This window comes from Euphorbia lathyris, chromosome 7 (genome assembly GCF_963576675.1).
Source record: "Euphorbia lathyris chromosome 7, ddEupLath1.1, whole genome shotgun sequence".
In the NCBI taxonomy this organism is placed as follows: Eukaryota; Viridiplantae; Streptophyta; class Magnoliopsida; order Malpighiales; family Euphorbiaceae; genus Euphorbia; species Euphorbia lathyris.
This window is the reverse complement of record NC_088916.1, coordinates 64010729-64023482: the sequence shown is the minus strand read 5'-3', so window position 1 is coordinate 64023482 and position 12754 is coordinate 64010729. Positions and strand designations below refer to the sequence as shown.

Sequence of the window (12754 nt, the reverse complement as noted above, 5' to 3'; positions counted from 1 at the left end):
GATACGAGAGTACTCTTATTGCACAGATCTGCCTTCTTACTTATATGGTTGTGGACGGAGATGAATATAACTATTTATCAGGGGTTTTACTTGTAAAATGATTCCTTGCTCTTAATGCATGAATGATTCGTAACTCAATAAGACTTGGCTACTTAATATTTTTAGAATCTAAGAAAAAAGGAGACCAAACCTTAGTGACTTTAGTGGAAGAGACTTGAGCCATCAAATTTAACAACGTTCTTGTATAGCTAGAAATATAATCTAAAACGACTACTTGTTCTAAGTATGTGCTGGACTTGTGCCTTAACCAACATGTATTCAACCAACAAGCAAACTTACTATTCATACTTAAGAATTTAAAAAACCCTCTCTTAAGATAAGTTGACTAACTGTTTAAGGTAATAATTTACTTAATGTCACTCTTTACGGACTGAACATTCACGGAAAAGCTCTGGAAATGAAGAAGTTTGCACGTATTTAAGATGCAAACACGCCTAAAATTACATTTGAAGAAGAATCCAAGCGAACAGTTGTGTGTAAGGGTCTAACAATGAACAACCAGAGAATCATAACGAAGGTCATGATGACAATGAGCACAATAATAATAATAATAATAATAATAATAATAATAATAATAATAATAATAATATAATAACGAACCTCTTAGGCTAAGAATGAACGATAATTCCAAACCTTCAACTGAAGGGCATTCATCATGCATCATTCTACCTAATGAGGGGAACCACATGTTTGAGATCAAGGCCTCAATGATACAAATGCTACAACAGATGTGCAATTCAGGGGCTATCCTAATGAAGATCCCAATGCTCATATTCAAGATTTCATCACTATGTGCAACACCTTAAGGACGAATCACAATGAAAGTGATGATGTGATAAAATTAAAGACTCAGTATTTCTGCGGGCGCTTGGCACATAATTGCCTTGCGAATTGTGCCAACCTGTTGACTCGAGGAATATGTGTTATTCGCACATGTGTACATTGTGGAACGGACTTGGAAGACAATTGGAACAATTTCGTGGAATGTCTGATACCGAAAGACGTTTGGGCGGAGGTAAGACTAGTGTCTATCATTACAACAACCGTGGGAAATGCGGTAAGTTTATAGAATCTATTTTTTTCAATTATATCTACTGTGGGTAAGTTCATGATGATTCTTTAGAGTCTATGGCGTTCTCGCAATGTAAAATTGTGGCAAAACGAGGTTGTTCCTCCTTGTCAGATCATCTTCTTGGCTCTGGATGTCACACCCAATAATTATAATATATACTAATATCAAAATATAAATTTTAAAAATTTAGACACGGACGCGACAATTCTCCCCACCTTAAGAAATTTCGTTCTCGAAATTCATATTCTCTAATCTATCTTAATTTCCTTCCAAAACCATGATTCCTCATAATCATCATAAGACCACAAATTCTAATGTTTCATTCCATTAACTTCACCATTAATCCATATTCACATCACTGTAACACTTATTTATACATAACTCTTAGTAACTCTCAATTTCACCTAGTTAATTCCATCACCATAATCCACAATAAAACTTCAAATATCATTTATTCACCTTTATATAATATGATATACTTTATATTCATATCTTCCTAACATACACCAAATCTCACTTTAATAAATTTAAATCACAATTGATTCCATCAATTGCATATATATCAATTATATTTCACCTATCTCCAAGTTCTACAGACTTCAAAAATATCACTTTTGAACCGCTAATATGTACGATCTTATATTTGTCTTAAACTTCAAATAATTCCAATCAATAAACATCATACACCTATAATCATATTTCATCATAATAATACTTAAATCTATAATTTTTCATTCCAATAACTATGTATATTATAATCTGCAATCAATAGCATCAACATCATCATCACTCTTATAAGAGTCATTTCATAAACCTCAACATCAAAATTACCGATATAAACTTCATTATGATGATACAATTTCCTATCAATAAGTCTACTTTCCATAAAATTTTAATATCAATATCACTCTTATAATTCTCCAGTTAACTCCTTAAAATCAATTAAGATAACCTGCTATTTTTTTTTATAATCATCACTATATATACCATCAATCCAACCAAATAAACTTAAACCATAATCACACAAACTTCAACTAAAAATAACTTCTATTAACAATATATCTCTTAATTTCCTATCTCAAAACTGTGCTTAAGATCAGAAAATTTGTCCTCAAAATTCATATCTTAATTATTTTCTCAAACATCAAATATATTCTCCCACTTTACTTCTCATTGATCACTACCATCGGTATCTCTCTAAACATCTTTTATACAACTCTCAATAATTCTAAACCTCAACCCGATAAAGTTCAACAATAGATCTGCAATTTGAATTCAAATATCATTTATTCCAATTAAGATTTCATAACTTATTAAACTTCTATCATAATCTCCAATTAATCAACCTCCAAAACAATTAATTGACATCTCCACATTTTCGCTTTCTTAATCACATATATATTATCTTCAAAACTCATAATATCATTTCAAAGTCTCCTAACCTTACTTCAAATCTAAGATACGTATATTTGTCAGCTAACTATTAAACTCTCAAATATCAATTCCAAGTCACACTAAGGAGAAAAATCAAAACAAAAACCAAATTCTGGTTTAACACTAAAATGGCCAACATACGTCGTTTCCAGCATAACTTTTTCATACGGAGTCCGATTAAGGCGATTCAAAAACCTCTGGAAATGTAAGACAAAAATAAAGAACTTTCATTAAGGACTCTTTGACAGATTCAGTCTATATCTAGTCGAAAAATGTATCACAAGATTCAGGTACGAATCTGATTATCCAGCAGCACCTATATAGATAATTCTCTATATCTCTAGATGTTCATACACCCAATATTTTACTAACCATCAAATCCTCGAAAATTTTCAAATTATTTCTTAGCTTTCACCAAATATCCATATTCCTTAAGTACTATCGAGTATTTCTTAGCGATCTATCAACCTTAGGTCCGAAGAATTTAACCTAGAACTCTGATACCAAACTGTCACACCCAATAATTATAATATATACTAATATCAAAATATAAATTTTAGAAATTTAGACACAGACGTGACACTGGAATCCCTCTATGATTGGTTGCAGGCTACTGATCTAAGAAAAAACCTTACCTGCCGATGTTGCGGCCCTCTATCCTTTTTGGCACAAGCCTCCATCAGGCTTCTTAAAATGCAACTCGGATGCGGCTCTATTTTCTGGTTCGCTGCAAGCGAAGGTCAGTCTAGTCCTCCGTAATTCCTTAGGTTCTTTCATGGAGACGAGAACGCTAAAGATTTCTAGTCATCCATTAGTTCATGAATGTGAATCACTGGCCTTACTAAAAGTGATTCTTTGGGTCTCATCAAAGTGGCTACATCAAGTCATATTCGAGACGGACGCTAAAGTCGTTGTTGAAGCTATCAGGTCTCACACTCAGGATCCTTCAAAGTTCGGAAATATCATAAACTAATGTCGTACTCTCTCCCCTCCTCCAACGTATCTTACTCAGTGCAATTTGTTCAGCGATAAGTTAATGAGTTGGCTCACGCTTTTGCTCAGTATTCCCGTTCTATTATTACTTGTCCCATTTCTTCCTTTCTTTTTTTTTTTTTTTTTTTTTTGATGTAATTCCAAGTTTTATTTTAACTGATACGTTAACCGGCTGCCTTTCAAAGGCTCATTATTCTAATTCTCTTTTTAAAAAAACATAAAAACTTTACCTTAGAATAATCAAAAAAACAAAATCTGCACCATTAGATAAAATCCATTTGGAACAAATGAAAAATAGGGGATTTCTACTTTCTAACTAATATTCCTGAATTGCTTAACACGCTCTTGCTGAATCTCAACAGAAGCCCATCAAATCTCAATTTGTCATCATGTCCTTTATATAATTTACTCATTTATGGTTTAAAATAAAATTACTAATTTATTTGTATAAAATATATAAAAATGTTCTAATTATTTTTTTTAAATAAATTTATGCATTTGAAAATATCACTGAATTAGGCCTACACTTTGGTCCATAAACAAATCAATTAAAAATATATTTATGAACCTTTAATTTTGGAGTTACTAACAAGATAACATATAAATATTAGGTAACATTATATTCAATTTTGAAATTAGATAACTTGGAGGCCATCAATATGATTTTGGGTAGTCATGCCATGGGTCTTCATAGCCGCAACCTTATTAAAGCTATTAAGAGGCTTAGCCCCTCATTTGATATCCTTGAGTTCAGCCACATTTTCCGGGAGCAGAACCGTGTTGCAGATCACTTGGTGGCGGCAGGCCATAAAGGGGTGTTAGGTGTTTCTACCCTTACCGTTCCCCATATCGCTCTTTCTCCTCTTCTTTTAGAGGATAGGATTGAGGTTAGCTTTCCTAGACTAATCTCGGTGTAGTTGCTTGTTTTGCTTTGCTTTCCTTTCCTTTTCTACCAAAAAAAAAAGATATTCAATTTTGAAATTCAAAGTCATCACTTTGGCAATTTACAAAGTTAAAAAGTTATTATGGATGTATTTTATTGGATAAATTCAACTTTGTACTTACTTTTATTTATTATGGTTGATGAATTTTAAAACCATACTTAAAAATTTATGAACTTTGCTATTCAATTTTTTTTTTCTGTTAGCTTTTATCATGGATCAATGTAATCAATAGTAGATAATCCTCCATCGTATCCCTAATAGAAATAAGAATTAAGTAATTTTAATTCTTGAAGTTTTTTGAGGCTATTTAAATGTTGTTTAATTAAGAAAGAGAAAATGGTTTTTTAGAAAGAAAAAACTCTGAAAATAATGATTTGAAAAATCTAAAACAATGGTTCCGTAGGAAATGTGGTTCAAACAACTTTAATTTTTAACTTTTTTTCATTTTGAGATCGCTATGAGTCATGGTCGTTAACAGTGAAAATAAACCATGAAAAAACAGACGTAAATAGTTTTTATATCAAACTTTAAAGTGTAATGGTCATTAAAAAAAGATAATGGTCAAATTTGATCCTAGCGTACAAAACCATACAAATATAACTCGGATGTTTATAAAAAAAGACCAATTTTAGTCCTACTCATGATCGATAATTTAAAAAGACTGGTTTAATTGTTAATTAACTATCACATCGGATATTCTAAATAAATTTGTTGATAAACTGAAACAATTTTGTATAGGGTAAATTACACATATGGCCACTGAACTTTATCCATTTTAATATTGTGGTCATTGAACTGCAATTGTTAACGGTATGTCCACTGAACTGTGCACTTTTTAACATCGGTGGCCACTCAACGCCTCAAAACGACCATTGACAGTCTCAAAATAAAAAAAATCGAAGAGTTAATGATATTATAAGGAACTTGAATTCTTAAAAATTTTCGTTTTGAGGTCATTTATGTGTTGTTTGGTTAGAAGAAAGATAGTAGATTTTTAAAGAGAGAAAACTAAAAAAAAAATGTGATTTTGGGAAATAAAAAATGTAGTTTCATGATAAATGTCGTTATGAACAACTTTAGTTGTTGAATATTTTCATTTTGAGGTCGTTATCGGTCATTTTGAAGAGTTAGTTAAAATTGAATGGTCATAAGTATTAAAAAGTGTAAAGTTCAATGATCATACCGTTATAAATTACAATTCAATGATCACAATATTAAAATATTATAAATATAACTATATTTATAACTATATTAATACATTGATTATTTATAATTATCATGAATTTAATACATGATAATACATTGATTTATCATTGATTATTTATAACTATATTAATACATTGATTATTTATAATTATATTAATACAGGTAAATAACTCAATTTGCCTTTTCAAATTCATATAAATATATAATTGATTTTATTTATTTTATGATGTTAGAGTTTAAAAAAAAAATTTATAAATGTTAGAATTAAATTCATGCAATCTGATACATTAATTAAAAGTGAATTTATAATTTTAAAGGTTAGAATCAAATTTGGTAATTTATCCTAAAAGCAAATAAAGACAGCGTTGAGAGCCAATAAATTTGGCAGTATATTATCCAAAAATATACTATATGGTAAAGTGAGCTGTATTTATTTATGAACATTGAAACCGAAACTCACAATTCTAATTGAATTATTCCACTTATAAACCGGTATAGCCTATTAAAATAAAATAAAAGGGTAAATTACACCCATGACCACTGAACTTTACCTATTTTCACATTATAGCCACTGAACTTCATTTCTTTCCAGTATAGCCACTAAATTTTATATTTTTTCACACCGGTTGCCACTTAATTTTAACTAACTTCACAAAATGACCGTTAACGACCTCAAAATAAAAACATTCAAGAATTAAAGTTGTTCAGAACGACATTTACCATGAAACCACATTTTTTATTTTCAAAAATTACATTTTTTTTTGAGTTTTCTCTCTCTAAAACTCTCTTCTAACCAAACAACACCTAAATGACATCAAAACGAAAATTTTCAAGAATTAAAGTTCCTTAGAATATTATTAACGCTATGGGTTTTGTATTTTTAGCCGTCAATGGTCGTTTTGATGCGTTGAGTGACTTTCGATGTTAAAAAGTGTAAAATTCAGTAGCCATACCAGAAAGAAACGAAGTTCAGTGACCATAACATGATGGGTGTAATTTACCCTAAAATAAAATAAAAAGAAAAGACAAGGAAAATAGAAATGAATATAAAAACATAAAAAAAAGGCTATTCTTCAGCATTTTCCAATGACCAAACTGACAATTTCTCCTATAACAAAATCTGCATTCATTTATGCCTTTGATTTTCTCTCTTTTCTTTGTCATATCAGCTCTGTCCATTTCTGAATATTTTTCCATTTTTAGTTTAATCAAATCTCATATTATTAACTAATTAACCATAATTACTTCTTTCCATATAACTCTTTTTCTTTTCTCCTCTATCGTCAAACCTAACGCATTCATCCAAAGAAGAAGCTGCCTGTCTGTCATATATATGGCTGTTCAAGCACAGTTCATCACTGGCTTTCAAGATTCTTTAGGGTTTGACGTTGATTCTTTCGCTTTCGATTTCCAACAATCTCACCACCAAAATGTTTATTTTCTTCAACAAATAGCCCCTTTTGAACATTGCAATAGAGGAACTCAGGCTTCTTCTTCCTCTACTTCTTCTTCCTCCTTATCCAATTTGGATTCTTTTCTTCCCCAATTTTTCGATTCTCAACATCTTGAAATGCAGAGGCAAAATCAAGAGCTTGATTGCTTCCTTCAATCACAGGTAATTAATCATATTTTGTTTAACTAGAAAGCTATATGGTTGTTTTTATATGTACGAGATAATTCTACTTTTGGCTATGGCGGAACAAGAATCGAATAACACATTTTATGTAATTAATATTAACGACGGAATATTCCGTCGCTAATAAGTTTTAAGTATCTTCCAGTTTGTCACGAATACTTTGAAAGCGGAAGTTTTATGTTGACAAAAGGATATTTCCGTCGCTAAATGTAATTTTTCATTGTTTTATATGGAAGTCGGGGTCGATGGACCCTCCATGACCCGTAATTCTACCCCTATTTTTGGGGGTAAGTTAAATCGTTGTTTATTGTTTATAGTATCAGAGTCATGTCTCAATGTGTATCCCCCGTTAATATTTGTTCGTCAATATATCTAATTTTCATTATTTTCTATCGGAGTCCGGGGTGGATGATCCCCGTTTCCCCGGTTAGTTCCTGCCTTGATTTTGTGACTACGTTAATTCTTTGTTTATTTCACAGTTCAATCTTTGGTAACCATGCACGAAAACTCTTCTTTAATAGCATTTTCCTGTTTTGTTTCGGTTTCTTGCATAAAAGGCAGTGCCAGCGCACTACGCGTCCCAGCTCAGCAAACGTTTGGGGAGGGGTCCCACTACAGCTGTGTATCGGGACAAATCTTCCCCTGCCAAGTTTTTAAAAAAATAACATCACCCGATGTCCGTTTCAACTTCTGTTTCCGTGCAAATATTACTTTCATGCTAATGAATTGATACTTTTTGGCTAAATTAGACATTTGTTTACATTTTCGCTTTCTTTCTTACCAAACGCGCCTTTAAAGTGGCGTTTTTTTTTTTTATTATGGTTATAAAAATGCAGACAGAGAAGCTAAAATGTGGTCTGCAAGAGCTAACAAGGCAGCACATGGGTTACCTGGTGAGGAAGGTGGAATCAGAAGCAATGTACTTAATGAAGCAAAAGGAAGAAGACTTGACACAAGCAAGAAACAAAAGCATGGCGCTAGAATCTTGCATAAGAAAAACACAAAAAGAGATTGAATGTCTGCAAGTAATGGCTAAACAAAATGAAGCAATGGCTATAAATTTAAGCAAAAAGATTGAGCAGTTGAGCACTGAAAATATCCCTGATTCAGAGTCTGGTTCTAATTGGCAGAGAAACGAGGAAGAAGAAGCAGAAAGGGCGAAAAAGATAGTGTGTAAAGGGTGTAATTATAGGGCTTCGAGCCTTATCTTGCTACCATGTAGGCATCTCTGCTCCTGCAAAACTTGTGAAGCTTTTTTCATCTCTTGCCCTGTCTGTCAATCTTTTAAGGAAGGAAGCATAGAGGTTTTGTGGGTTTAATTTCTTTTATTTTTTTATTTTTTTGAAGTGTCAAAAATGACTATTAAGTTGGTAGCGGTGATATGTTCGGGTTTCGGATTGTTTGGTTCAATTTTGTTATTGCTGTTGGTAAATTTTAACTAGTGTTTTGATAAAATTGTCATGAAATGTTTGTTTTAGCATCTAATATTGATATTTTTAAATCAATGGATAAATAAAGATTAAACTGAAAAAATAGACATTTTAAGAATTATTTCAACATGATAATGGTTTGAGTTTAGAGGGATTGTTTTTAACTATGTAGTTAAAAATAAACTCATTAATCACGGGAATTCATTATGACAACGTACCGTCCTAATGATATCAATACAGCGGTGAACCCACTATAATATTATAATAGATAAAAGTATTTTACTTTTGTCTTTTGTACGATTACAATAATGAATTTGCTGTAATAAGTTGTTTTTAATAACATAGTTAAAAACAACCACTTGAAAAGAATTATTTTTAAACCATTTCCAGATTGGAAATAATTTCCTTAAAAGAGAATCTCTTTCGAGGTTTAACTCTTATAAATTAAAAAAATAATACAAAAATTAATAAAATAAGTAAATAGAAATTAAAGCTAATAATTCATTGAACGGATAAAATCTTATTATTTTCGGAAATTGTATTATAAAGATCGGAATAATTTAAAAAAGAAACATGTTATATGAAAATAAGAATGATAATTTTATCAAAATCAAATAAATAGAAATGATTTTTTTTTTTTTTTTGTGAAAAACTACAAAAAGAACTTTCCCATGAAAGAGTACCACTGAAAAACCCTAGCGCACTAAACATGTCCCATGACCATTTGCCTCACTTGTTGCCGTTCAACCTCTTGGGCCCAACCGTGGGTCTCCAAAAAAGAGCTCCTCCCCAAAATCTTACTTTGGTGTGGAGATACTGAAATATCTGAAGCACGTATTAAATCCCCAAGACTTGGTGGCCTTGGGCATGATCAAAACTGGCTTCGTTGATAACAATATGTTACGACCTAAGATTTCCTCTGCTCTTGAGTTGGTAGCGGTGATAGGTTCGGGTTTCGGGTTATTTGGTTCAATTGTTACTGTTTGTTATTGTTTTAATTGTTGATGCGGTTGGTAATTTTAACTAGTGTTTTGATAAAATTGTCATGAAATGTTTCTTTTAGTATCTAATATTGACATTTTTAAATTAACGGATAAATAAAGATTAAACGGTAAAAATAGACGTTTTAAGAATTATTTCAACATGATAATGGTTTGAGCTTAGAGGGATTGTTTTTAACTATGTGGTTAAAAATAAACTCATTAACCACGTGAACTCATTATGACAACGCATTGTCCTAATGATATCAATACAACGGTGAACCCACTATAATATTATAATAGATAAAAGTATTCTACCTTTGTCTTTTGTATGATTACAGCAATGAACTTGCTGTAATAATTGTTTTTAATAAAATAGTTAAAAACAACTACTCCAAAATAATTATTTTTGAACCATTTCCATATTGGAAACAATTTCCTTAAAAGAGAATCTCTTTCAAGGTTTAACTCTTATAAATTAAAAAAAATAACACAAATTAATAAAGTAATTAAATAGAAATTAAAAATAATAATTCATTGAACGGATAAAAACTTTATTATTTCGAAAACTATATTATAAAGAGTGGGATAATTTAAAACAGAAAGGTGTTATGTGGAAATAAGAATAATAATTTTGTTAAAATCAAATAAATATAGATGATTTTTGGGAAAAACTTCAAAAAAAAAATCCCATGAAAAGTTATAAAAAGTCAAAAAGAAAAACTAAAAGTCTATTTTATAAACTTAACCAACAACCATGAAAACTCATTAACCATGTAAACTCATTATGACAACGCAACGTCCTAATGATATCAATACAGCGATGAACCCACTATAATATTATAATAGATAAAAGTATTATACTTTTATCTTTTGTACGATTACAGCAATGAATTTACTGTAATAAGTTGTTTTTAATAATATAGTTAAAAACAACTACTCGAAGAGAATTATTTTTGAACCATTTTCAGATTCGAAATAATTTCCTTAAAAGAGAATCTCTTTCGAGGTTTAACTCTTATAAATTAATAAAATAATACAAAATTAATAAAATAACTAAATAGAAATTAAAAATAATAATTCATTGAATGGATAAAAACTTTATTATTTCGAAAATTATATTATAAAGAGTGGAATAATTTAAAAAAGATAGGTGTTATGTGGAAATAAGAATAATAATTTTGTCAAAATCAAATAAATATAGATGATTTTTGTGAAAAACTTCAAAAAAAATCCCATGAAAAGTTATAAAAAGTCAAAAGAAAAACTAAAAGTCTATTTTATAAACTTAACCAACACCCATGAAAACTCATTAACCACGTAAACTCATTATGACAATGCAACGTCCTAATGATATCAATACAACGATGAACCCACTATAATATTATAATAGATAAAAGTATTCTACTTTTGTCTTTTGTACGATTACAGCAATGAACTTGCTGTAATAAGTTGTTTTTAATAACATAGTTAAAAACAACTACTCGAAAAGAATTATTTTTGAACCATTTTCAGATTGGAAATAATTTCCTTAAAAGAGAATCTCTTTCGAGGTTTAACTCTTATAAATTAATAAAATAATACAAAAATTAATAAAAATAACTAAATAGAAATTAAAAATAATAATTCATTGAATGGATAAAAACTTTTCATTTCGAAAATTATATTATATAGAGTGGACTAATTTAAAAAAGATAGGTGTTATGTGGAAATAAGAATAATAATTTTGTCAAAATCAAATAAATATAAATGATTTTTGCGAAAAACTTCAAAAAAAAAATCCCATGAAAAGTTAGAAAAAGTCAAAAAGAAAAACTAAAAGTCTATTTTATAAACTTAACCAACACTATATTGGAAGAATACAACTAAAAAACCCTAGCGCACTGAACACGTCCCATGACCATTTGCCTTGCATGTTGCCCGTTCAACCTCTTGAGTCCAACCGTGTGTCTCCAAAAAAAAGCCCTTCCCTAAAATCTTACTGTCGTGTGGAGATATTGAAATCTCTGAAGCACATATTAAATCCCCAAGACTTAGTGGCTTTAGGCATGATCAAAACTAGCTTTGTTGATAACAATATGTTACGACCTAAGATTTCCTTTGCTCTTGAGTTTCCAGACCATTTTCTTCTAATTAAGGTTGGGTTGGGGTGGTCATTCGGGTAGAGGTAAGGTAGAGGTCATGGTGGTCATTCGAGGATGCACTTTTTGCTATTACAGTTCCTCAGTGATGATGGCAGTTGCGTAATGAACGAGTTTTGGGTGATAACCGATATTCCTGCATGAATAATCTTGACTCTATCACTCAATATCCTGGGCCAAGTCTGAGCGAGACCAAAACCCCGTGTGGCACCAAGATTCCTTGAATCCTCGTCCAACCAATTCCTAACGAAGTGCTCCATCCTGGAGGGTCTCCCTATGTATAAACATTGCCTTATAAAGGACATGCACTATGGGCTCACTCAGGAGCCTAAAATGTCAATAGAGTTCCACTCTATGGAGACATCCAACTCCCTTCATAAAGGTCGGATGCCCGATCCTTCTTGTCCTTAGTGGACTACTGTGGATTGCTTAAACCAATATCGACAACTGGCCTATGGGTTGGTAGAGATCCGACGCTAGGATATCCCTGTCCCCCCTACAACGTTTCTTATGCTAACTCAAACTTCATAGCTAGCATATGTTGATATGTCTCATTCACCACTAACTGTCGACACATCCTCGTAGCCCTGCCAATGCATGGGGTTGAGTTCACTTATGGCCAAACTCCCACCCCCCAACATTTGCCCCCACTTAGATTATCAATGTCATTGTTGATCGAGTTTTCCTCTTGTAAAGAGAGCTTTGCATTCCACTCGAACGCTATCAAGGTTCCGCACAAGTTGCCTCCTTTTTTAAAAGATCTCCGCTCGCTCTTGAACTCTATTTGATATCTTTGAAAAATGGTTTTGAATTCTACCATCATTTCACTACTTGTTAATCTTCGAATTGAATGTCTTC

At 31.2% G+C, this 12754-nt stretch overlaps 1 protein-coding gene across 1 annotated transcript; it reads left to right on the top strand.

Annotated features, from left to right (window-relative positions):
- Positions 1-6812: 6812 nt before the first annotated feature.
- Positions 6813-8787, top strand: LOC136201002 (probable BOI-related E3 ubiquitin-protein ligase 2). Its single transcript, XM_065991533.1, has 2 exons — positions 6813-7324; positions 8182-8787. Exons 1-2 carry the CDS (start codon positions 7043-7045, stop codon positions 8662-8664), a joined length of 765 nt encoding a protein of 254 aa, XP_065847605.1. The 5' UTR covers positions 6813-7042; the 3' UTR covers positions 8665-8787.
- The last annotated feature ends 3967 nt before the right edge of the window (positions 8788-12754 follow it).